The sequence below is a fragment of the Syzygium oleosum genome, unplaced genomic scaffold (genome assembly GCF_021117445.2).
Source record: "Syzygium oleosum isolate NSW1041296 unplaced genomic scaffold, Sole_v2.1 Sole_v2.05, whole genome shotgun sequence".
Classification (NCBI taxonomy): domain Eukaryota; kingdom Viridiplantae; phylum Streptophyta; class Magnoliopsida; order Myrtales; family Myrtaceae; genus Syzygium; species Syzygium oleosum.
This window is the reverse complement of record NW_026607489.1, coordinates 14,476,255-14,501,291: the sequence shown is the minus strand read 5'-3', so window position 1 is coordinate 14,501,291 and position 25,037 is coordinate 14,476,255. Positions and strand designations below refer to the sequence as shown.

At 40.2% G+C, this 25,037-nt stretch overlaps 2 protein-coding genes, 1 long non-coding RNA gene and 1 pseudogene across 6 annotated transcripts; 2 read left to right on the top strand and 2 right to left on the bottom strand.

The window, feature by feature from the left end:
- Positions 1-680: 680 nt before the first annotated feature.
- Positions 681-5,132, bottom strand: LOC115668605 (vicilin-like seed storage protein At2g18540). Its single transcript, XM_030590040.2, has 8 exons — positions 4,431-5,132; positions 3,041-3,086; positions 2,359-2,408; positions 2,211-2,252; positions 1,910-2,023; positions 1,232-1,310; positions 1,048-1,119; positions 681-968 (listed from the first exon to the last, which is right to left on the bottom strand). Exons 1-8 carry the CDS (start codon positions 5,054-5,056, stop codon positions 921-923), a joined length of 1,077 nt encoding a protein of 358 aa, XP_030445900.2. The 5' UTR covers positions 5,057-5,132; the 3' UTR covers positions 681-920.
- A 468-nt stretch (positions 5,133-5,600) lies between these two features.
- LOC130134507 (pentatricopeptide repeat-containing protein At4g21705, mitochondrial-like) lies at positions 5,601-8,843 on the bottom strand. 4 transcript variants are annotated; one of them, XR_008816507.1, is made up of 4 exons: positions 8,539-8,843; positions 6,265-7,584; positions 6,066-6,190; positions 5,601-5,961 (listed from the first exon to the last, which is right to left on the bottom strand). XR_008816507.1 is itself a non-coding variant. In XM_056311123.1 (2 exons), the coding sequence occupies exons 1-2, from the start codon at positions 8,803-8,805 to the stop codon at positions 6,412-6,414; spliced, it is 1,440 nt and encodes a 479-aa protein (XP_056167098.1). In that variant the 5' UTR covers positions 8,806-8,843; the 3' UTR covers positions 5,601-6,411. The 4 variants fall into 4 exon arrangements, 1 of the variants encoding a protein (XP_056167098.1); XR_008816506.1 differs by having other exon boundaries at positions 6,066-7,584; XR_008816505.1 differs by having other exon boundaries at positions 5,601-6,190.
- A 2,315-nt stretch (positions 8,844-11,158) lies between these two features.
- Positions 11,159-23,215, top strand: LOC115664693 (probable disease resistance protein At4g27220; annotated as a pseudogene).
- On the top strand, positions 13,454-14,237 carry LOC130138165 (uncharacterized). Its single transcript, XR_008816576.1, has 2 exons — positions 13,454-13,824; positions 13,974-14,237. It is a non-coding gene; the product is annotated as an uncharacterized LOC130138165 (long non-coding RNA).
- Positions 23,216-25,037: the final 1,822 nt, after the last annotated feature.

The following is a 25,037-nucleotide window of genomic DNA, read 5'->3' as shown; positions in this document are numbered from 1 at the left end:
ATCTCTTCATCAAGGCCAGGTGGAAGAAATCAGCAGCTTAATCGTAGGAGTATTGGCCAAGGGAAATGATTACCCAAGGCTTAGGTGTCTAGCCCAAGGGGACAAATGGCATTCGGTCAACTCTTCTTCAACAGCCACGTGAGGGAAATAAGAGTCCAGAGGATATTTTTGAGCAGATTTCTTCCCTCTTTTTCTTACGGCAATAACCTTACTTAACTAAGATAAAACAATAATAATAATAATAATGCCCACTAATTACCAAGACGACGGTAATCTAATTAATACCGCACTACGATTAACGCACACGACAACGTCTAAATATGAAACACGTCGGACTCGGTACGATTACGTATCCGAATCCGCGCTTCGCGAAATACGATCCAACGAAAATTCCTACGCGTCCACACGAATACTAACTCGAAAATAATACTTAGCTTTAAATCTAAGTATCATTTTCAAACATAGAAATTTCTAACGTCACAAACATATAATTACGAAATTTCCGGATGTCACATCTCATCTCTCAGATGCAGTCACGTGCAAATCGTCAGAATAAGAAACAGAGCCACCCGCATCTGTTGTGCACCAGGCTGGCCGACCATAATGCTGATTATTATATCATATATTAAGAACGGAGTTTTTCTTTTCTTGCAAACTTAATTTACTTAGAGCCCACAGAAGAAGACCCCAAAGTAGACTTTTTCAGATTAAATAAGAATAAAACAGTTGGAGAGGGCAAATAACAACGAAGTAAGACCCTGCAATTACACAAACTTTGTACATCCAAGAGATAACCTCTCATGTCCAAAAATTTGAGGTGATGACGGTGCATCAAGCGGGAACATCAGAAACGAGTTTCAAATGGATAGTCTCATCGCTATTTCCATAATTTAACAAGGGCGACGCATGGCCATGATGCATCACATGGCGATATTTGGATCCAATCTTCTCTGAATGGCAGCCGCGGCCTACAATGCCAGTCATCAACATTTCGAAAGTTAGGCACTAATCATAACCAGTCACGGACTGAAAAATATGTACATTCACCTCAAAGTTCCCAAGCTTATATTGATAAGCCATCTCTTCCCTCAACAGAGCCTGTTCTTTCATTGCTTGTGCCTGGTATTCGGATTCAAATCACACAATTGATAAGGTTGAAAGTTGCAAATGATAAAGAGTCACAGAGACATAATCAAACTAACTGGAGCTAGATACGAAGCTACGAACTCACCATTCCACCCTGCATTGACCGCTTCAAAGTTTCAACCTCCTGCTCTTTCTGCCTTTCACGTACTAGCATCATTTCTTGCCTGAAAAGGAGGGGGGAAATGGACAGAAAGGTGATTGATTGAAGTGAGAAATGTTACATCTAGGTGGAAAGATCAAAGTGGTGTCACAGAGACTTTTCGGTGTTCGAATATGGCCTACTTCAAATACCCACCAACATTATTCAACAAACCATTCACATAGTAATTAAACCTATAATTACTCTAGCAAAAAGTACCGATATGCCCCAAGCCACATAGCAAGTTGCTCATGCTCTTGCTGTTTGAGCATAGGTGCTACTGTGACACAACCATCTTATCAACTCCAACGACAAGGATGATCGTCAACTTCAAGTCGCTACTAGGACATGTACCAAAGCAGATTTCATGACAATTAAAGCTCTTGGTAATCTTTTTTCCCACTTCCAAGCCAATTGATCACATGAAGTTGCCACGTATTCCACTAGATCTCAGGATTCGTCTTTTCTGTTTTTTTTTTTGGAAGATAACATAAACAAATGCACGGATAATCCCATCAATCACAGAAAACGTTGAGGCCATAATTAATAAATGATATCTCCATCTTTCCTAAAGAGCAGCAACGGATATATTCATACAATCTAGCTTGCAGAGGAAGGACATACCGACGCTGTTCTTCATCATTGAAAACTGTGCGTTCTTTGGAAACAACCTTCTTGAGACCCTTTTTCATCTCCTTTTCCATTTGGTGTCGGTGATAAGCATCAAGGTCATAATACCTGCAATCAAACACAAGTGGATTATGACTTAAACTCATCGAGTGAAGTATAGACACTGTATAATCAGAAAAGAATCTCCATGATAATAAGTCAAAACATCAGGAATAATATGCTTAGGTTAAACAAACCTGGAATTATAATGAAAGCAAAAGGTATTATAACACAAGAAAAACCAAAGAAATCTTACTTTTTAGAAGGGAAGGTAGCTGTGTTATGGTCTTCCATAAACCTGCAAAATAAGTCCATGTATCTTAGATAATGGCAACATAGTTGGGAGAAAAAAATGTTTGCACAATATAAGACTCATGTCATCAATAAATAAAGTATCTACGCACTCTTTAAACATCTGTTTCTCTTCCCAGTTAGCCAGGCTTTCCAGGTTCACCTGCAATGCAATGCACAAGCAATTAAAATGTGCATAAAAAATGTCACTGCACTTTAATGATAAAATAATACTTAATTTCAGAACCAAAATAATACGTGATTGAGAAAACTTAATGTCCCAAAAAGCTGCCTGTGTTAGATGACTTGGTTGCTGTGAACATTAGAGATAGAAGGAAAAGTTCTAGGGAAGCCAACAGCAAACATATCATAACCTTCATTTTTTATTAATTTTTTATTTTTGGGGGGGCCGAGGGTATTATTTACCTCAATTAATGGGAAAATGTAGCCAGTAAATAAGTCTCTGTCCTCGAGTTCAATAGTTTTGCTCCATATAAGGAGTTCCTCGCTCCAAGAAGCAACAAAAGTCACATCAAGAGCTTCGGCACTATGTAAAGCTTAAATACAACAAAGCTCTTTAAGGAAAAGAATGATTTGGGATTGGTGTATCAGTCGGGTTTTTTCCTTGGGAAAAGAGAGAGAAGGGGGGGGAGGTTCAAGATGTTGTACCCACCTAAAAAAGCACGACCAGTGTCTTATTCAGGAGATACATATGTCATGGGCAGTCTACAGACACGTGCATCTATCTTGATATAATCATAAAATATGGAAGCGAAATGAACCAGAAGGAAGTACCTGTTTTACTTCTGCTAACCAAGCAGTGAACTCAGGACGTTTATTCCTGCAGCAATTTAATGTCCATGCATTAGAACAAGATCAATAAACGCATAGAAGCTAAGCAAAATACAGAACCAGGAAAATACAAGATAAGGGTGACAAAATTGATAAACCATGTAAATTCATGGTCCTAGAAAGCATTTTCTGACAATTGGCCCTTCCAGTTTAAACATGTAAAAATTTGTAACAATTGTGAAAGAGAAGTTTATAGTGAGTTATGAAATAATCACAAGTTGCAACTTTCATGGGAATCAGAGGGTTCCACCAGAACTTGTTACATTGTGGTAGGGGTGCCTCACCGAAGCGAATAATTTCCCGTCCAATCTCAGCAAAGGTATATAACGAAAAGATAAAATTTTCATTACATTTAACCAGACCTAAACTTCCATTTATCAATGGCATTCTAATCCTAAACAGGTTTTAAAAGATATCCATTCCAATATTGTCTCATTCCGTGTGCTTTTGTTGCTAGGAGTCTGAGAAAATCCTCCAATGCATCTCCAGCAGAATTTGCAGTCCAACAGAAATTGTCAACTGCAAATTCTGCTGTCTGCAACATATATTTATCAAGTCCACCGAATCATAACACCTGATAAGAACGAACAGAGAAGAGCACACTGCAAAGCGCTGGGTAAGGGCATCTGGGTTGCATAACGTGATTTATAGAAGAGAAAAAAGTGGAAAGAGTGAGTATCCTTCCGACTTGTGTTGTGATCCCTAAGTCAAACTAAAGCAACCAAATTATTATATCAAGCCCTATCATCGTTCCATATAAAGATGAAATATGCAACGACATTTTAAACTTGATCTTATATAAAGCAGGCCTAGAAGCATTATTTTGTCATCCTGCCATTCGCTACAAAGAGAAACTAACTAAATCTTACTGTTGATGGCATAAACAAGTCTCTCCATCTCCAACAATTCTTTCAGTTTTTCAAGCAACAGGACACAAAACCCATTGCAAGATCAAAGCATAATGGCGAACAAACAGCGAGGGTGGCAAACAATAACAGCCTACAGTCCAGCGTTCCTGATTCGGCCATCTCAAAAACAGATTACAATAATTTAATTTGTGTTCATCTTCTTCTTGACCACTCGTGCAGACATAATTCACCCAGTACCAACACCAAATAATTGTAAGCACTAGACAAAAGAAAAAAGACTTTTTTATGAGGTTCTTTCATTCACACGGTAACCATTCATCATCTATGAGATACAATATGAGAAAGTTCACACTCGATCGGCAAAAGCATAGCAGATATGCTCCACAAGAGAACAACTTTTCCCCCCCTCTAGCATCAACAAAGAGGCATGAAATAGCACGAGAAATGAAAGATGAAATCATTACCACATATCAGTTTCTCTGATGATCCCGTATTTCCCCCAGGAGTTGGTCACTGCACCGGTTTTACCCTTCTCTGCTCTCTCCTTCTCTTTACTCTTCTTCCTCTCTTTCTTCTGCTGCTTCTTCTTCCTTCTTCTCTCTTCCCCGTCTTCTTCTTCATCGTCTCTCTTCCTCCTCCTCCTCTTCTCCTTGTCTCTCTTCCTCCTCTTCCTCTCCCTCTCCCTCTCCCTATCCTCCTCCCTCCTCCTCCTCTCCCTCCTCTTCCTCCTCCTCCTCTCCTCTTCGCTCTCGCTCACCGAATCAGAACCCTCCGATTCCGATCCCGATTCCGCATCCTCCTCCGAGCTCGAATCGCCCGAACCCGACTCACTACTGTGCCGTCGCCGCCGCGACCTCCTCCGCTTCGTCTTGTCGCTCTTCCTCCGCTTCCTCTCCTCAGTCTCCTCGGAATCGGAGCTCCCCCTGGTTTTCTCGCTCCTCCTGCCAGATTTACCTTCTCCGCTCCCCAAGTCGGAGCTCCCTCGCGATTTCTTGCTGGTCTCGGAGCTTTCGCGCATCCTCCTGTCCGTATCAGGAGCTTCGCCGGATTTTCCCTTGGATTTTCGTTCTTCTTCCGATTTTTCTCGCATTTTCTCCGGCTTCCTGCCGATTTTCCGAGAAAGGAAATAAATTCGGGGCGCCCTTCAATCGGAGGGTTTATTTCTAAAAAAGCCCATACAATTACCGGGCCATAGAAGTGACTCGTTTCTTTCAAAACTCCGAATATTAACCCATACATTTTCCCCTAATTACATCACGTGCCACTGGTTAGGTTTATAGTTTTGTTGATAGTCAATCTTAATCAAGGTTAGTGATAACCACAATTTGCTAATCATTAGCTTCTTCGATGCTAAACTGAAGTTTAGTTGGAGAAAAATTGTACAGAGGGACAAGAAGGTAAGAACTTCAAAAGAACTGTCAATAGTATTTTACTTTGCATAAACGTTTTCCCATGGCGTTGGACTCAAGGGTACAAGGGGGAAATTGGTACGGTAATTTTGTAAATTTCCATGTTTTTTTTTTATTATTATTTTTGCCAGGATTTATTTTATTTGTTCAAGTAGTAAATATTGGCTCACACAATGCACAATTCACTAATTCAGCTATCCAGCTCAAAATTAAAAAAGAAAAGAAGAAAAAAGAAATCAGCAGTATTTGCATCAAACCATGTCATGGCAATGAGTAGATATTGAGAAAAAACGGTGATTTCTTTGAAGTCCATTGAATCTATTCAGGGAACAAGAAACCACACAATACTCATATCATTCACTTACAACAAGGAGGAAAACTAGGACAATAGGAAAGTGATTGACACAACAGTGTTTTTTCCCCATTGTTCTTCCATGAATCCTGGGTCCTGCATTCTCTTCTTTGATGGCTGCTGCATTCGGCAATATGTTCTCCTCTTCCTTCCATGCATCGAAACCCTAGCCACGGTTCGCCTTTTGTCTCGGCATTTCGGGGCGCATTGTTTACAGTGTCGTGTCACAGACTACTGCATCGGATACATATAAAGTGAAAGCAAATACCGACCGTCGCTTCTCTTCCACACTTCCATCCAAGAATAGTGAAGGAATGCTTTCCTGCGTTGTAGCTCACCAATTATAAATCCTAAAAGTCGGTGATTGCAAAGTAACCGCGAGTGTTGTGACGTCAGTGACGAAGCGGTAGCAAAGGAAATGGCAGCAATGCTTTATACGGGAGGAGACGCGGCAACAATGTCCCTGGCAAAAGCAAAAGTGAAAGTGCTATCGCAGAACATTAAAAACTATACTAGAGAGAAAGAGAAAGCGCAGACATTTTCCAGGAATAGGCACTCTTCTTCTCAGCTCACAACGGGACACCGAAATGTGGAACATCAACAAGCAGATTGAAAGATATACCGACCGGTTTTCTGAATCCTGAACATAACCGTTTTGTTTATTATATCCAACCTTTTTTCCGTTTAAAGGTTCTTCTCTTGCATAATATCCTCATTGGAGCCATCAGCACTGACCATCTCCCACAGATCGATTGTCTTTTGATCGAAGCTCGGTACAGTGTTCAATGAACTTAGGAACGATTCTACTTCATTGGCTCTGTTCACTTTAACCCAATTCAGTATGATTGAGACCACCTGGGTTTTTGGTTGCCATGCTTTGCTTTGGGACTGTAAAGCCAGGGCTTCTTTCATGCACTCAAATGCCTTCTCCATGTTATCCTTGTCTACGTAACCTGCCGCAACAATGGACCAACTGTTTGGTATGGCAGTTTTCCCTTGCTTGACAATGCCACGTAGCATTTGCTCGGCCTTTTCAGGCCATCCCTTCTGACAGTATCCAATAAGGAGAGTATTTGGCACGCGGAAATCGTAGAATTCACAAGACCCTTCCCATTCGCGAAGCAATTTCTCAGCCTCTTCTATCTCCCCAAGCTTCACTAAGGAACCTAGCACTGTAATGTAATCTTTGTTCGACTGCCTCTTGCGATTGGCTTTTCTAAGGGCCCACAACCTCTTCGCTTCCTTGCAGTTCCCAAGACTTGCGTAGAGTGAAATTAAATGGTTATATCCAGGTGAGTCTCTTTGCACATTCTCTTCACATTTTCTCAGATAAATCAGAGCTTTTTCTTTGATGCCAGCTTTTATGAAATGATTAGCCACAACTGCATAAGTGGACCAGTCCACGGACACATGCTGTAGGTGCTCCATTTCTTTCAGAAGATCCTCCATATTGTCCAGATCAGATCTTGCACCGTAAGAACTCAAGCAAATTCTGTAGCTGAAGTTATCGGGAGAAATATTGGCTTCCTTCATTTCTGAAAGCACGTTGGGAACCTTTTCGAGCTGGCCAATGTTTGTGTAGAGGCACATTTCACAATTGTACGTCAGAGCAGTCGAAGCATAACCCATCTCCTTCATTTTTTGCAGAAGGGAAAGAGATTTATCAGCAGCGCAATCCCTGACATAACAATTCAGAAGAGCACCATATGTTTTCTCGACTCTGTCTTGATCCCTTAAGCTATTAAAATAATTTTCTGCAACATCCACCCCTTGCACTTTACCAATTAGATCTAGCTTCAGAGCATGGTCCGCTGGCGTTAAGAACCCTTCTGTCTTGCTGCTCATCCACTCAGAAACCTGTGTGGGGAGAAAGAAAAATCATGTACAGAAGAAATTTTTTATGGCCGAACCAAAACTGAGCATCTAAGACTCATAAAAGCTGCAATATTCCAAAAACTTCTGCATATGCAAGGAGAATGTATGAATCTTGAGTTTGCTTCACTTTGTGGGTCTACTCATAGGGAGAGCAAAGTCCACTGTGGATGACGTTAAGTGGATAATATTTTTACAAAAAAAAGAAACAAAGAGGACATGAAAATAATTCTCTGTAAATCACAGTGGTGTCCTCAGAAAACAATGCTAATTCGGATAGCTGATTAGTGCTCAATCTATTCTAGGAAGCAACAACAAACGTCATTACTAGCTTCATCTGCTCATTTGTCCTAGAGTCCAAACGTTGGTCTTACTAGAAAGTGAGAGGCAGTTCATAAGCTCTAGCCTCTTATCTAAATTCTGTTATCCTTGGACATAAGACAAGTTCGATGTACTCTTGAAACATGGCATTCCCGTCCAATCAAGCCAATCACCACACGGCAGACGTTACAATTTACGGATTTCCTTTTTCCCTTTCAAAGTGACAACATTTCGCAAGTAAGATGGGCTTGGGCGAACACGGAACGATCGTCACTCCGCGACCATCTAAACATTTCTCGACAATCATGGAAATATCAAAACAGGTGCCCGCTAGAAAGCAGAGCATGAGAATGAACTCTTTAGTACTCCATTACATAAATCTTAAAAGAATTATAAAACAAAAAAAGTATGTGCATTTCCCTGTCAAAATTTACATGTTACAGAAAGTTTTAAGCTTTTCGAACAAAAGAATCAAGCCCAGACAGTCCCTTGATCAGCAAGTATCAACCATTACTTTCCTGCACCTTCTCGCGAGCAAGAGCTACCCATCGCTTTATCAATGGAAAATGACACAAGGGAAAAACTACACACAAGAAGAGAGAGAGAGAGAGAAGTCACCTGAAGGGCATGGGTATATCGTCTACGAGATCGGAGGTCGCGAATGATGCTCTTGAGGTCAAAGCCCTTGACTTTGTTGCCCTCCTCGACCCACTTATCAAGAACCGGCGCGACGCTCTGGTTCGGGTCGCCGATGGGGCTGATTCTTGAGAAGAGGTCCTTCTTGACGAACCTTCCGTAGGCGGAGTAGGATCTCATCAAGAACGTGTTGATCCTCGAGGGGTTCCGACGACTTTTCAGGACATTGATGAAGTATCTTAGGGCCATCGCTGCGAGAGCTGGGGGACTGCCGGACTGGCAGGGGCTTTCACGATACCGGAGCTTCGCTGTGGTGAAGGGTTTAAGCTTTGACCAGAAGAGGTTCGACAAGAAGGGACAAAAATTATGCTTTTGACCTTGTACTGTGGGCAGTTCTTCATTTCCATCCATATTTACTTCCGCTTTCTTCATTTTAGTCCTTGATCCAGGTATTTTGCTTCCGAATTCGTCCCCCAGATTCCACAAACCATTTTGGCAGGTCTTTTTTGTAAATTTTGTAGAGTCCAAATCGGAAACAAATGAAAGCATGGGGACCAAAATGAAAACATCCAAAAGAACAAGATGTATTTCCCCCCACTAAAATTTAGTAGATGGCATGCCGGGTGAACTAAGAGAGGATCGATCCGGCACAACATGGGCGAAACATCGTCATTTTTCGGACCAATTTTATCGGTGATAATGACACAAACAGTCCATGAATTTTGGTCCAATGTGCAATTTGATCCATGAACTTTTAATTTGTTCAATATAGTCCAATGTAGTCCCTGAACTTTAACCTAATGTTCAATGTGGTTCCTGGACTTTTAGTACATGTTCAATTTTTTTTTGGTAAGGAAATAATTTTTGGTAAGGATACATGTTCAATTTAGTCCCTAAACAATATGAAAATGTTCAATGTAGTCCCTGAACTTGAATTAATGGAAGGACTACATTGAACATTTTCAAATAGTTCAGAGATTAAATTGAACATGTACTAAAAGTTCATGGACCACATTGAACAAACTAAAAGTTCAGTGACCAAATTGAACATTAGGCTAAAGTTTATGGACTATATTAAATAAATTAAAAATTCATGAATCAAATTACATATTGGGTCAAAGTTTAAAAACTGTTTGTCATTTTCCGTATCGGATTCAAGTCTCAAATTTTCAAGTCATGCACGGATCCGCATTTTAATGTTACAAGGAGAAAATGGCTTTACTTGGTCCAAAAGGAATGATGCATGCAATTTCCGAACCGAAACAAAGCACAGCAATTGAATAAGGATCCTGCTACAATGACCGCTCCGTCAGTTTTAGGAATGACGGAGCAATAGTGACCACAAGTTTTCCAACTGAAAGACCGGAAACCAAGCAAATCAGTCACTCTTCATTTCATACCTTTTTTTTAAAAATAGTTTTCTTCTCATCCGTTTCTGTCATTTCATATCCTCAAAAATAACCATGACCATTAAACCGACCTTTTTGTCTAATAGTTCCACCAGTAGATATATATTTTCGCGATAGGAATTGACAAAAAATTAAAGTCTATGAACTTACAAAATTGGACTTATTTAAAAAGCACCAATACTTCGATCAAAAAAAAAAAGCACCAATACATTATCGGTGTTATTTATTCTTTACATAATCGGTTCTCAAATCATGTTACATAACTATTATTTACGTTAGACAATTATTCTAATGTAAGTTAAAGACTACTTTGTAAAATGAAAGAAAAATTTATGGCTTTTGTAAAAAGAAAAAAATATACTCTATTTCCTGTGTACGGGATAAGTTCTTCAATTTATTCGTCCAATGCTGACTAGTCAATTTACTTGTGGGTTTTATGTTAAAATTACGACCTTGAAGATATTACACTAATATATATATTTATAATCGATTCATGCGTGCATGTGTGGCATTGAAATGGACCATGCTAGTTTGAGATGGTAAAAGAGTCACCTATCATTGCAATATTGCGACATCTTCCAATATTAGTGCCCTTATTTAACAAAGTAGGCAGCCCCAATCGACCTCTGCCAGCACGATATTTGTACCTACACGACTTTAAAACGCATCATACTAGTTGGTGTAAAATCAATGAGACATCTGACGCCAAATGATTTAAATTTATTATTTTTACGCGACATCAATTTACATATCCTAACTTCTTTATATATAATATTTAAATCAAGTAAATTAGATGATACGTTTCCGGGATTATCGTTTCGAAATATTAGTATATGTCATTTGTTTAAAAGTAACTCAATACACTGTGTTTATATTTGTCACTGTTACATAACTAATTTCCTGTATGAGTAAGACCATCAAGTGGTGGAAAGCGCAGTACATTTATCCGAGGAGGAAATCATGTGAAACAAACCGGCAAAGAAGGTTATCGAGTAACATGCTACAAAATGAACGGTGAATAGTAGCCCGTTATTTGGTTTGATGACGGAGGACGGTTACCCAAGCATTTTCCATTGAAGACTTTGTTGCTCTATGGAGCGACTGGAATGACTTAAGTCCTCAAGCGATGGGTCGACTTGAGTTCTAATGTTACTACTGTCGAGTGGACTGACTTAAGTAGTCCTCGGTCTTCCTCCATCCTTTTTTCCTACCCTCGTGCACTGAAACTCTTGCATCTGCTTCGTTTGAATCATATGATGTCACCACAGAATGGGGGTGTTTTCTCCGCCATAGCTCAAAGCTTCTCTCTCTAGAAATTTTCTTGCAGTGCAGCAACTTGTTTAGCCCACTTTGACTTGGCTCAAGGTACTCTTGTTCGTACTCTCCAGTTTTTCTGAAGTGTCCAATTTCGTTGCATGTTTAGTAATAAACTTGTCTGCAGAGATGATGATCCTTGAGGTGCCTTTGCCCTTAAAATTTAGCAGAAACGATGAGTTTGTGTGTGTGGAATACGTGTTTGTGTCAGGAATAGGTGTTTGTGTGTGTGGGCACGTACTATTTTGTATATATGATCTTCAGATCTTTATTTAGCAATATCATATAGGCCAAAGTGACTGCGGGTGGGGGGTGGAAGGAAAATGGAAGAGGTCGATTTACAAGCTGTTCTTTCCCTGTCTTAGGAATGGAACCGTCGACGATACTTGGCATTTTTGAGCTCATAAAGAATTACACTGGTCTTGACCAGAAGATGCAAACGCTTCTCTGCGAACGGGACAAGTTAACTGGTAAGGAAGATGATGTAGTTTCACAAGTAAAAAACGAAGAATCTAAGCTCGGAAGGAAGAGGAAGAGAGAAGTTGATGACTGGCTACGAGACGTGAAGAAGACAAAAGCCAAAGTATCATGCTTAGAGCGAGAAGTCGCAGATAGAAGATGGTATTCACACGTGAACTTAGTAAATAGAGCGAAGGAGTTGATCAAGCAGGTGGATGAACTTCAAAAGCAAGGTGAATTCACTTGTGGACTCACATTAATTGCGGAGGAGACCATTGGCCATGAGCTTCCAACCGTGGAATTATCAGGGGACGCTTTTCGGAAGAATCTGAATAAGATATTGTCTCGCCTGAGAGATGACAAAGTGTTGAAGATCGGCATTTGTGGAATGGGCGGTGTTGGGAAAACGGCCCTTGTCACCCACATCCACAATCATCTATGCTGACACCTAATTTTTATCCGACACGTCATTAAAAGGAACCCGTTTCTTGAATAAAAAGTGTCGTTTTTTAATTCTGTTTATTGGCCTAGCTTCTGTAAACAATTTTCTATTCATTTCATGCAAAAACCCGAAAGTCAAACGGTTAACTTTAGCGTTGGCTTTTTGGTCAACCCTTTCACCAAAATTAACCTCGAGTCAAATTGGGACTTTCGCATAAAAAGATTCCTTTTAAATCCAATTTCACTTTAGAAGTGGAAATTTCAGAAAAATTCAAAGATTTGATCATAAAATCAAGCTTCTAGTAAAATGTCAACTGGGGTTTGACTTTTGATCAAATCTTTGACCAAAAAAATTAAAAAAATACAAAAATTCCAAAATCATCTTATTTTACATTCAATTTGACTTTGGCATTTGAAATTTTTCAAAAACCGATTAAGAACCTACTTTTCCCCAGTGTGCGGAAATAGGTTCGGAATCGGCGAAAACCAAAATTACTTTCATTTTGTTCATATTTTAGCTTAGTTCCTATTACGACATTTGATCCAGAGGTCATCATAAGATCACTCGTTCGACCAATTTTGTGAATCGGCACTTTGAAATGAAAATCCCTAATTTTAGCCCTAATTAGGGGTTTGGATCAATTGTTCACGATTATCGAATGATTGGTATCGTTTGACTAATTTTTGTGAGATAAACGCGAATCCGGGGTCAACTTTGCAAAATTCACTTGAGAACTCTCCAATTTTACACATTTAGCTCACTTGAATTTAGGGATTAGGGGTTATTAAGGTCCAATTGACGAAATTCAAGTTGACCCATTCAAGACTAAAGTTTAATTTGATGAATTGAGGTTCAATTTCAACATGGGCTTTCAATTTAATTTTGACATGGAGGTCACGCGTCCATTTTAGTGTAAATTTAAATGCAATATATGTCACTATAAGCATGGACAATTGGTTCAATAAGCATTTCACAAGTTTAATTGAATTCAATTTCGATTAGTTTGCAAATTTTGTCGAAAAAATCTCCGGATTTTGTGAAATTATAAAAATGACCCTAATTAGATAATTAATTACAAAATTAATCAAAACCGTTGATGAGATTAAATCATGATCATTCAAATTAGCACATATTAAATGAGGTCTTTACTTAATCTCCAAATGAAAGATAAGCACAAATCTCAACCGTCGGATCAAATTGACGGTCGAGATTGAATCTTGAGGGGGTGTATAACCCATTTTCCCTCCTCAACTCAAAGGAGAGGTCTCATTTTTTAGAAAAAAAATCTAGAACTCTCTGGGTTTTTCTCTCTCTGGTGCTCTCTCCTCCTCTCTCCGGCGTTCTCTTCTCCCTCGCCTCTCCCTTTCTCGCGCGTACAGTTCGGCGATTTCTCGCCGGTGCCGGTCTCTCGCCGGCGAGTTCCCGGGCGGCGCCATACTCCTCGGCGTTCCTCAACCTCTCCTTGTCGTCATCGAAGCAGCAGCAGTTCTGGTTGTCACTTCTGTCATCCCGTCCAGCCCCCTCACCGATCGAGCTCAAGACCGGCGAATCAAACCGATTCTGCTTGCCGCTGCTGATTACGGCTGTTCCAAGTGGTCCGATCACTCTCAAGCCTTTCCTCGACGTGTCCCCAACCACTAGGAGGTCGGGACGTGGCCGGACAACCATCGGAGGAGTTTCGGCGTTTCTTTTTCCACCGGTGTATAGATCGGGTTCAAACCGGACCCGATTCTGTTCTTGTAGCTTAACCGGACCTTTTTAGGTTTGTTTTGGCAATTTTTTAGTGATTTCAGATCTTTAAGCATTCTATAATCATCCATTGTAGGCTGTGGAGTTCGGTTTTGACGAAATCAAGGCTTAAACGCACAAAGGTATACTCCTCTAACCTGAGTTCGATGAAACGAGGATGCGTTAGGCGTCCGGGGCTAGAACTCGCCTTAGGCTTGCCATGGATAGATGCTAAGGGATGCTGCTGATGTATATATGGAGGATGATGAGTTGATTGTGTGATCGGAGGCTCGGAGTGAGCTGATTGAATGATGGTTGCATGTTCGGTTTACTGATGAGCAGTTTTGGAAACATCTTCGTTTGAGTTTGAAATCGACATTTTCTGGCTTAGAGTCCTTAACGAAGTATGTAAAGCACTCAAATCAGTCTTTAAAATGCTAAAGAAATCCCTGATCGGAGTTCATTTGGCACCTGAAATCGATTTTCAAAGTTGCAGCAAGGATAAGTTAGTTTTTGGCTGTAACCGAACTGAAACTGCACATTTTACTATTTTTGTACAGAGCAGGGAAAATCGATTTTCGAGTTACATCATTTTGTGAACTTGTAAATTCAGGTCTCATGCATGTCATATATTTTTTTTAGAATTTGTAGGCAATATTTGGTACCTGAAATCATCTCATATTCTCAGGTTGTTTATTCTGCACTGTACTGATCCGAATTGCATTCCTGCAAAATTCATTGTAAAATTGGACTTAATTGTTCAAGTGACCTTCATGAACATCATAGAGCGTCATGCTAATTCACTAGTGACACTCTCCATGCATCAATTGCTCGTCATTAGTGTGTTTAATCAATTGAAATTCCTTAACCCCTAAATCTGTCAATTAGAGATTAAGCTATTCATGTAGCACTCTTGCCAATTTTATAGGAATTTTTCTGTTCACAATCAGAACATGGAGTCTTCTAGACTTTTGTAAAGGGCTATTCAAGCTTCGCATTGACGTATTACATGTATTTTTTGCATGTCATTTGGTAGATTAAAATCATGCACAAATATATTACCACGTTTTGTTATATTGCATTTTATGCATCATGAACATTGATTCACGCTTAATAGTTCATGGACTTGTATGATCATTTGCTCATGTAATTAGGATTAGATGATTATATCCTCTTTGTTATTGCATCTAGTCCTAATCCATGTTAAATTTTCATACATTTCATGCATCATTTTAGTTCATCTTTGTCATCCATAAAATGTCATTGATACTAGTTAGTGCATTGACATACTTTCATGAAAATTAAACCTAAAGTTGGACTTAATCAGATTCATGCCCTCTTGGTAAGTCATCATACATGTTATGTAACTTCCATAGACACCAGGAACATGTCATTTGCTTGCCATTTATGACATTTTTCATTTTTTCTACAAGTTTGCATTAGAATCCGCAACTTGTAAATTCGGAACCCCTGTTCTGTCCAAAGTGAGTTAGACCTCTTGTTGATTTTTTTTATCAATTTTTCTATAAGGAATCAGAGGTCAGAATCTTAATGAAAGATGTAGGACACTCTTTGAACTATCTTGTGTCAAAATTCCAGAAGTTTTGAACAACAAATGATAGGGCAAATGGCCTCATCTTTACAACAAAAACTGCAGTAATCCTTTTTTTCTGACACATTTAATTGTGTTCCCGAATTTTTATAAAATCATGTGAACATTTTTCAGGAAAATTTTCTCTACGAAAGTTGTTCCTCATTGTATGCTTAAGCTACCATAAATTTTCCAGAACTTTTTTAATCATGGGTCCTTTTCCAATTGAATACATCTTGTATCCCTTGTTCTGCTGTTCTTTGTCTTTCTCTTAATAAATTGGTGCGTGATGAATGGAATGAAGTGACCCGACGTCGGTTCACTAATTTGAGTGATTGGATGAGAATGAAGGTCTTTGTGACCTGCTTGCATGCTTATTTTAAGCTTGATGCATGTGCTTTCTAGATGTATGATAGGAACCGATGCATGCTCGAGGGGATATCTATGACTTCACATAGAATCCCAATTAGGGACTATGTCACGTTAGTCACTATAAACGAACGTGCTTGGTGGCTAATGTACATAAGTCATCATTAAAATGGAGTGGGCAGGTCGTTAGATGAGGACGACGCATGTTTAAACCAAAGGCCGATCTCGAGGCCATTGTTGTGATTACATTTGCATTTTTGCATCTTCTTGCATATTGCGTTCTCTTGTATGGACAATTATTGTGTGTTTTGTGAACATTATGATGTTCATTTCCCTTGTATGTACCTAGTCTAGTTTAGCTTTAGAATTAGAATAGGTCCAAGAAGACGGCGGTCTTGAAGATGATGAAGGTCGATGTCCGTTCCGACCCTATTCCTTGTAAACGGTGATGGTCGATGTCCTCTCCGACCATTTCAATTGTAAAAATTCATTCATTACTCGACATATGTCTCGGGCTTTCAATTCGTGTTGTAATAAACACCTAACGAGTTGCGGGTTTTATTTTCTTGCATTTAGAATTAGCTTTGCTTTTTCAATACCTTGGTTGTTTACTTTACACAATGTCTTTCAATACAATTGTTTCTTTCTTTCTTTTCTAGACTAAGATAGGATTAGCTTAGAATCTTAAATGAAAACACAAAAACAAAATGCATGATCACTTAGTGAACTAAGACTTTGGCATGAAAATGGTGAAAAAATAAATGCATGATAATTTAGATAACAACCTTGATAAGTTTAACGGTACCGAAAGGGCGTTAATAGAAATATTAACGTAAGCTAGTTCCCGAACCTATGATCTCTGGTTCTCGCAGAAATCAATACGAAATTCCTGCGTATTGGTTGGGTATTCTAGTCGATCCTCGACATAGGCTAGTGGCGACTCTTAAAAAAGATAAAATTGATCTGCTGTCACGCGAGATATGAATTAGGAAAGATCCGCGCTCATGATTAATGGACCATACGGATGACTAAAAGATTGACGCTTCGGTAAGCTGTCTTTTATGATGTGCCGTATGGACCGTTTCATGAACATTTACCTCTAAATCCGCCTTATCAAGTTTGGCCCTCGTGAGATAGGTCGCGACAATCTACTATAGGAAAGCACAAATGGGAAGGTCCTTTGGGTTACGGTTTCCCAAGAGTGCAGTGTTCATATGTTGCAGGATAAGAGAGCCAAATGTCTAGACCGTACCCTGTCGAATGTCAATGACCAAATTCAACGGGCAGCGGAACTGTCGCACTTTCTAAAGAGAGAGACATATCTTATTCTGGATGACATATGGTGCTCGTATGGTCTAGAAGAGGTCGGAATTCAGCTTGGCTTCAACGGATGCAAGTTAATTCTGACAAGTTGATCCTCAAACTTGTGTAAGCAAATGGCATGCAATGAAGTGATCAAATTGGAGCCTCTTCCTGAGGATGAAGCCTGGAACTTGTTCATGAGGAATCTCGGACACCTGATTGTTTTCTCTCCAGGAGTGGAAAGTGTCGCACAATCTGTCGCAGAGGAATGCAGGGGATTGCCTCTGGGGATCATGGTGGTTTCAGGAAGCATGAGAGGAATGACGAACATCCAGGAGTGGAGAAATGCGCTAAATGAGTTGAGAGAAGCGAGATTTAATGAAGACTGTATGGAGGAGAAGATATTTAGAGTTTTAAAGTTCAGTTATACACGTCTGAATGATCTGATGCTGCGGCGGTGTTTCCTACATCTTGCACTATACCCTGAGGATCACCGAATATCGAGAGAGAACTTGATACGAGATTTTTTCATGGTCGGATTGCTAAGGTAGCGAATAATAATCATTCTGTTCCGGAATGAGTTCCTGAACCAGAAATAGATTTTTCTATTTCCGGTTCCTAGATGAGTTTCTGAGAAAAAAAACCCGTTTGATAACGACAAAAAATTTCTATTTTTAGAACAGAAACCCGTTTGATAACAGCACAAAATTTCTATTTCCTGAAACAAAAACCCGTTTGATAAACAACAGAAAATTCTATTTCCAGGAACAGAAATCCATTTTTTTAGAAATGGAATAAAAATAATTAAAAAATCCGAAAAATTCATAAAAATTTCAAAAAAAAAATTCAGAAAATCCCAAAAAATTGAAAAATTCCAGAAAAAATCATCAAAATGTCGAGAAAATAAAAAAAAATTCAGATTTCGGGAAAATAATAAATTTGTTTAATTTTTTCAAAAAAAATTAAGAAATCAAAAATTTCAAAACTTTACAGAATTGCTTTGAATACATGTAGCCACCCACTTTGAGTAAAATTTATATTTTTTGAGGTGCCCAAAAAAATAAAAAATAAAAAATAAAAAATAATTTCAAAATTTCACAAAATGGCTTAGAACACCTGTGGCCACCCACTTTTTGAGTAAATTTTAATTTTTTGAGATGCCCAAAAAAATTTAAAAAATTAAAAATTTCAAAACTTCACAGAATCAGAATACCTAGTAACCATTTCAAGAGAAATTTAATTTTTTTTGAGATTCCCCAAAAAAAATAAAAAATCTAAGACAGCCCCTCGTCACTTGATGTTTGGTGAAGAAATTAATGTTCAAGAACTTTAATCACATCCGTACGTGGTGGTAATCACTGAAAAGAAAAGAAGGGGTCACTGGCTAATGATAACGTATCAAGGCATGCTTAATTTACTCAGATGGCAATTGAGGGTGTTCAGTGTTTGCATTTCCCGCAAAGCAAAGGATATGTTGGTTACAAAGGTCTAAAGCTTGTCTTTGAAACAAAGCTATCAACTGTGATTTATCCATCTGTAGTTCTCACTCCCACACTTCTGCATTACGTCGAAGCTTGCCTTTTCTTTTTCCGTTTTATTTTGTGGCAATTTGTGAAGAAGATTCCACAATCTATAAATAGGACTATGGCTTTTCTGCTACTATCCGAGTGGATCTCACTTTCGAGGAGTTTTTGGTCTTCACCAAGGTCAGAGACAAGTTACTTCCTGATTCAATTTTCTCTGTTCCTGATAATCGACTATGGAAGGAGCACTTTTTTGCTCATTACATGTAGAATACGACAGAAGTTTCAGAAATATAATCCAGGAACAGATCAAGGTAGACATGAACAAGCGAAAAGAAAATTTGGTATGAGTCAAATACTCGAGTCAGTTGCCTCAGTTTGCAATATACATGCTTTCGCATAAGATAGCAGCATGCACACAAGATTTAAGACCTCTATAGGCTATACACAGTCTCTCAGCACAAGAGATCCCAACTTCCGCCATATAAAGCTCAAACTGATGAACATTTTAATCATGCACGGTTATTGTAGAGCTCATCTTCTTATTCCTCTCAGTAAAACCGCCATATGAAGACAATCTGGGGAGGCAACAAGTCACATGGTCCTCCATTAGGAGTCCTTTCGCCGCTACACATGAAAGTGGGCTTAGAGATGGAAGGCGTTCCTTGATCAGAGATCGGAAGAACATCGAGTATAGTTGGCTTGGCTTCAGCCTTTTCTTCTGCCATAGCTTTGTGAGCCGAAGCATCATGATCGGCAACATCTTCTTGCTCCCTGAGGCTATCTCGGAAAAGTTCAGCGAGTTTCTTTTTCTTACTTGTTGGGGAAGGCTCGAGAACAAGGACAGGTGCTTTGTCCTGACGGGCATTCTTAACCAATTGTGTTCCCCTGAATAAGGATGGGTGGATAGGAGTGTTTCCACGGGAAGGAGTACTCCCACGAGAAGGAGTGAAATCTGCAGTAGAAACAAGAATGAGCACACAAATAATAAAAAGAAGTATTATAGAATGATATAAGCCAGGAAAGAAAATGATGACACAATAAACAACATATCTCGTGAGTAAAGCAAAATCTTGCTCCTTCTCTTGTTATTTTTCTTCCTTAGGATTGAACAAATATAAGAGTCAGGAAAATCTGCATGGCTAAAATAAGTGCCACGACCTCAATGACAGAATTTGCCATGCAGTTGTTAACTTTAAGGCATATGATGATTAAAAGCAAACTCTTAAAGATGATGAGAGACTTCAGGTAAGTTCATGATGCTATATCAGGTATGGAGTTGGACAACTGCACTTTGGCTGGACAATTATCAATCGATTAGAGATCAGTGCTAGTTGCAGCCCCTGTTCTTAATGTCAAGATGGTCTTAGGTACATTTTTTAAGAGACTTCAATTGATTTCCATCAATTCGCTCAATAGAAGACTGAACACCCAATTCATCGCCCCCTACCCACACAGAGAGAGAGAGAGAGAGAGAGAGAGAGAGAGAGAGAGAGAGAGAGAGAGAGAGAGAGAGAGAGGAATTTGTGAGTGGTGCATACTAATTAAGTGAGAGTGCTAGAGAGAGAGAGAGAGAGAGAGAGAGAGAGAGAGAGAGAGAGAGAGAGAGAGAGAGAGAGAGAGAGAGAGAGAGAGAGAGGAATTTGTGAGTGGTGCATACTAATTAAGTGAGAGTGCTAAGATTGTTGTCTAAAACCTGCCATTTTTTAGAGGGGAAATCAAAGGAGTGGCGGTAGCTTAAAAGCGTCCTCCTTAACCAAGAGCAACTTAAATTGATAAATGAAGCAGGCAACTAAAGAAACATTAAACAAACCACGAACCACCACACATGTTTCTTACCACCATTGACACTGAAAAAATCATCTTCACAGTCGGACTCTAACCAGGGCTTCGAATCGAAGAAAACATCCTCTTTACTGCCTGCATTTGACAAAGATATATAGTTCAAGTTCAAGCATTGACAATATAAGAAAATTAAACCACACCTAGGAAAAACACAAAGCACGCATTCAGATTTAAGCATCAAGAGAAGCAAAGCGCATTGACTCACTCGGCTCAAAGATCAAAACCAGTAATTACATGATAGTTTATTCCTTTAGTCAGCTAATTATAAAGACAACAAAGCAGAAAAACTAGTGCTGCAAACATCATCACCGCTCTCTAATAGAGCGGGGGAGGCCAGATCTGGGGGAGGCCGAGCGGCCTCGCCATGGCCGCTCGTCGACCTCGCCGTCGCCCAGGCCGAGCGGCCATGGCGGGGCCGCTCGGCCTCCCCCGGATCTGGGCGACAGCGAGGTCGACCGGCGGCCATGGCGAGGCCGAAGCTGACCCCCCCGATCACGGCGACTTCCAAATCCAGAAAAGAGAGAGATGAGAGGAGATGCAGGGCAGGATCGGAGCTTACGTGGAGCAGGAGCGAGCGAGCGAGCGGCCCTGGCTTCCTCTCGGCCGGAGCGAGCGAGCGAGCGGCTCTGGCTTCCTCTCGACGGCGACAGAGAGAGAGTACAGAGAGAGACGGGCTTCAGATCAGAGAGATGAGAGGAGACGAGAGACAGACATGTTTGTTTAAGAAATGATTCTGACCTTTGTTCCTCAGAAATGGTTCTGAGTTTTGTTCAAGAAATGAAAAACAACTTTTTTTTTTGTTCTGATTTCTGGTTCAGAATCGGTTTTGGAACAAAAATTTATTCTGGAAATAAAAAAATGAAATTGCGTTAACAAATGGGTTTCTTGTCCAAAACTGATTCTGGGAACAAAAAATCAGTTCTGGACTGAACCAGAATGGTTATCATGCGGTACCTAAGCGACTCCAAAAGTTGGGAAGCAGAGTACAATACGGCTTACACCATCATCAACAAGTTAGTCAACGTGTGCCTGCTAGAAAGAATAAAAATATCGAATGCTTATTATGAATGCGACTATTTGAAGATTCATGATTTAGTTAGGGACATGGCTATAAGTATGGTGCGCTCCCAATCAATGATAAAATCTGGGTTGGGTTTGCGAGAACTGCCAGGTGAGGAAGAATGGACAGAGGACTTAGAGAGAGTATCTTTAATGCATAATTTCGTGAAGGAGATACCGGCAGGGGTATCACCAAGTTGTCCTCGGCTGTTGGCACTCCTCATGAATAATAATTATTTCTTGAAAGAGATCCATCATTCGTTCTTTAGCCGCATGCCTGCTCTAAAGGTTCTGAACCTGTCTTACACGGGGATTGAGATGTTGCCTGAGTCTCTGACTTGCATAACCTCAGCGCACTATTGCTGCATAAATGCGAGAAACTAAGGTACGTGCCTTCATTGGTGAAACTGAGGGCATTAAGAACATTGGACCTATCTTGGAGTGGTATTACAAAAGCTCCTGCGGGACTTGAGGGACTGGTGAATCTCAGAACCCTGGATGCTGGCTATTCGAAACTAAAAGAGATGCCTGATGGAATTCTGCCCAAACTCTCTCATCTGACACAGCTTGATCTTTAAGAGTGCGGACAGGAGCTTGACAGTGAAGAATGCGAGGGAATTAATCAGTCTGAAAAGGTTGGAGAAAGTGAGGTGCAGGTTTAAGAATATCAGAGGATAAAATGCATATGTGGAATATCTAAAGCTATGGGATGGGGATGGCGGTCCCAAGCAGTGGGAACTAATATTGCCAATTATATACAATGAGGAGAATGCCTCCAGGGTCTTTGGTCCTCCAATCTGCAGTAAAACTGTGAGGCTGGGCGCATGTCGTGTCAAGGAAGGAGGAGGTGAGGAGCTTCCTCTGCTCCCGAAAGGCATAGAGTGTTTGAGCATCAAAGATCCTCTTGATGGCATGAGAAGCTTGATGGACATTCCAAGCATCAGAGACTTTTAAGTTGAGGGTATGCGGACTAAAGAGAATTCCTGGGATGGAGCATCTGGTGCTACTGTCCTCTAGTTCTCCTGCAGATTATTACGCTCCTCTGCAAAGCCTCGAGTATCTGAAATTGGATGCATTAGATGACCTGTGTGCTCCAGTTGAGGCAGTTGCTGTTGCTGCCAGGCCTTTGCCGGGGTGGATTTCCGAAGGTAAACGCTTTTGGGGTCTTAAAACAGTCTACATCTACAAGTGCTGCAAAATGAAGAACCTCCGGACGGACACGCTCATGTCACTCCTTGCAAACCTAGAAAATCTTCACATTCAAGAATGTGAAGTAATGGAAGAGGTCATAGCAGTGAAGCAGATGATCTTACTTCTACTCTAAGCCTCCCTAAGTTAAGGACCTTATGTTTAAGAGATCTTCAGGCACTGAAAAGCATATGTAGGAGGACGATAATGTGCAAGTCTCTTTAAATTTGTAACACTGAAACATTGCAAGAAGCTAGAAAGGATAGCGCTTCATGTGCGCCTCCCTCATGACTGTGAACTACCTGGTGGCAAGGTTAATTCTCTTCAGGCAATTCATGTTGGGAAAGATGAGAAGGAATGGTGGGAGTCGGTGAGGTGGGACAGTCCCCTGGACAAGTCCCTCCTTCGCCCTTATGTCCGATACAGATGACATTTGTGAATTGGAAGTGTGCTACCGCAGTAACTTGGCTCCGGAGGACGTGGTGCTGGGTGTCGTGTGTTGTTTCTCCGTTGCTGCAAGCTATCCGTTCCTCTGCTTGCCGTTCTCAACTCAGAGAGGGCGGTGCTCAGTATTGAATTTATATATCTGGACACATGATTGTTTCCCTGTAGGTTCTTCAGTTTTGTGTCTAATGTAAGATGTACGGTTCATGGTAGAGGATGATCTGTTCACCTATGACTCCTCGTCTCTCTTTTGACCTCCACTTCCTGATCCATCGCGGCTAGAATCATCTACAGCTTACCCATTTCGCGCTTGTCAATACTTTCCTTCACCAAGTGGCAAGCACATTCATTCAACCGTTTCACCGCATTCATTGCGCGAACTCATATCACATTTGGATAACCATCACAGCTAAGCTTTCGAGGTCACTGAGGATTATCGGCTTAAATTTCTACTCGACATGCAAATTCGCTGAACAAACCACGTCGTATCCTTAAGTTGCGAAAATGTTTTTACGCAGAGAAAGTACAGAAAAACAACTAAAAGAATGAAAAGAGTAAGACCAGCAGCCGGAGAGATCCAAGTGATGCCATGGAAAGTCAGTCACGGGTTATGATGTCGCTGTTAGGGACGTGGTGAGGCACCTCTTCATGGACCCTTCTGGTACAGAAACCTCCAAAGAATTAAATTCTGTTTGACAAACCAGCAATTCTGCTTGTCTGGTGTAGTCATTTTAGTCATCACTGAATGGTGGAGGAAGCTTCTGTGGAGGATAAAGAACAAAAATTCAAACGCCCACCAAGTTTGACAGACCTTTCAACGAAAGTGAATCAGGAGCCATAGCGTGTGATGATGCTGCTAACTCTTTCCCCACATGGCGAGGCGACTTAATACCCACAAAACTGACGTTTCCCTTCTCCATAAAATGAAGACTTTTTGTTATCAAGATTCCTGAAACATGCGCGTAACCATCACTCTCGGAGAATAAAAGCAATGGCGTAACGAGACACAAGTCAAATCAATATATAGATTATTGGACAGTTCTACCGTTGAACAGGGAAAAAATCGAAACGCCGTTCCGTGCTGGTAAAATGTGGAAAGAGCTTGCAATTCTCAAGACCCGTTGTTAACGAAATTTTGACGCACGACTTGTTAAATCGGCAACACTTTCAGCAAAATACCCACGACTATTGGATCGCTTTAAATTATTAACTAATTCGATAATGTATCAGTGTTGAGTTTAGTAGCTCGCCAAAGTTACTAACTTTTATAGAAAATTACCAACTTCATTCGAACTAGCTTAGCAAGGTTTATTTGATTGTTTCAAAATTATCAATTATTTCGGAAATTTAACACTATTTATTTGTTAAAGCAACCAATGCGTTTGAGTTACTAATTCATATAGAAAATTATCTGCGCCATTTACTGCATTTTTCCAGATTATTAATTCTTATTTGTGTGATTTAGCTCAACGTTCAAGTTACTAATTCTTATTCGTGAGGAATGAGGGACGTGATGTTCTGTCCTCTGCTGAAATAGAGAACGGTTGCAAGGTCAGTCGCCGAAAGCGCGGTTCTGCCTCTTGGGATTGTGGTGACTTCGGAAAGCATGCGAGGAGAGAAGGACATTCATCAATGGAGAAATGCAGCGACAGTTAAGAAATGCACCGAAAGGAAAACCATACATCATGACATATGGACATTGGATTGACGTTTATAATCGACCTACGTATCGAGATATTGATGTAGTTTCTGGGCCTTGTCACTTGGCAAAGCGTGACCGTAATGTTCTACCGTAAATAATGGGTTGG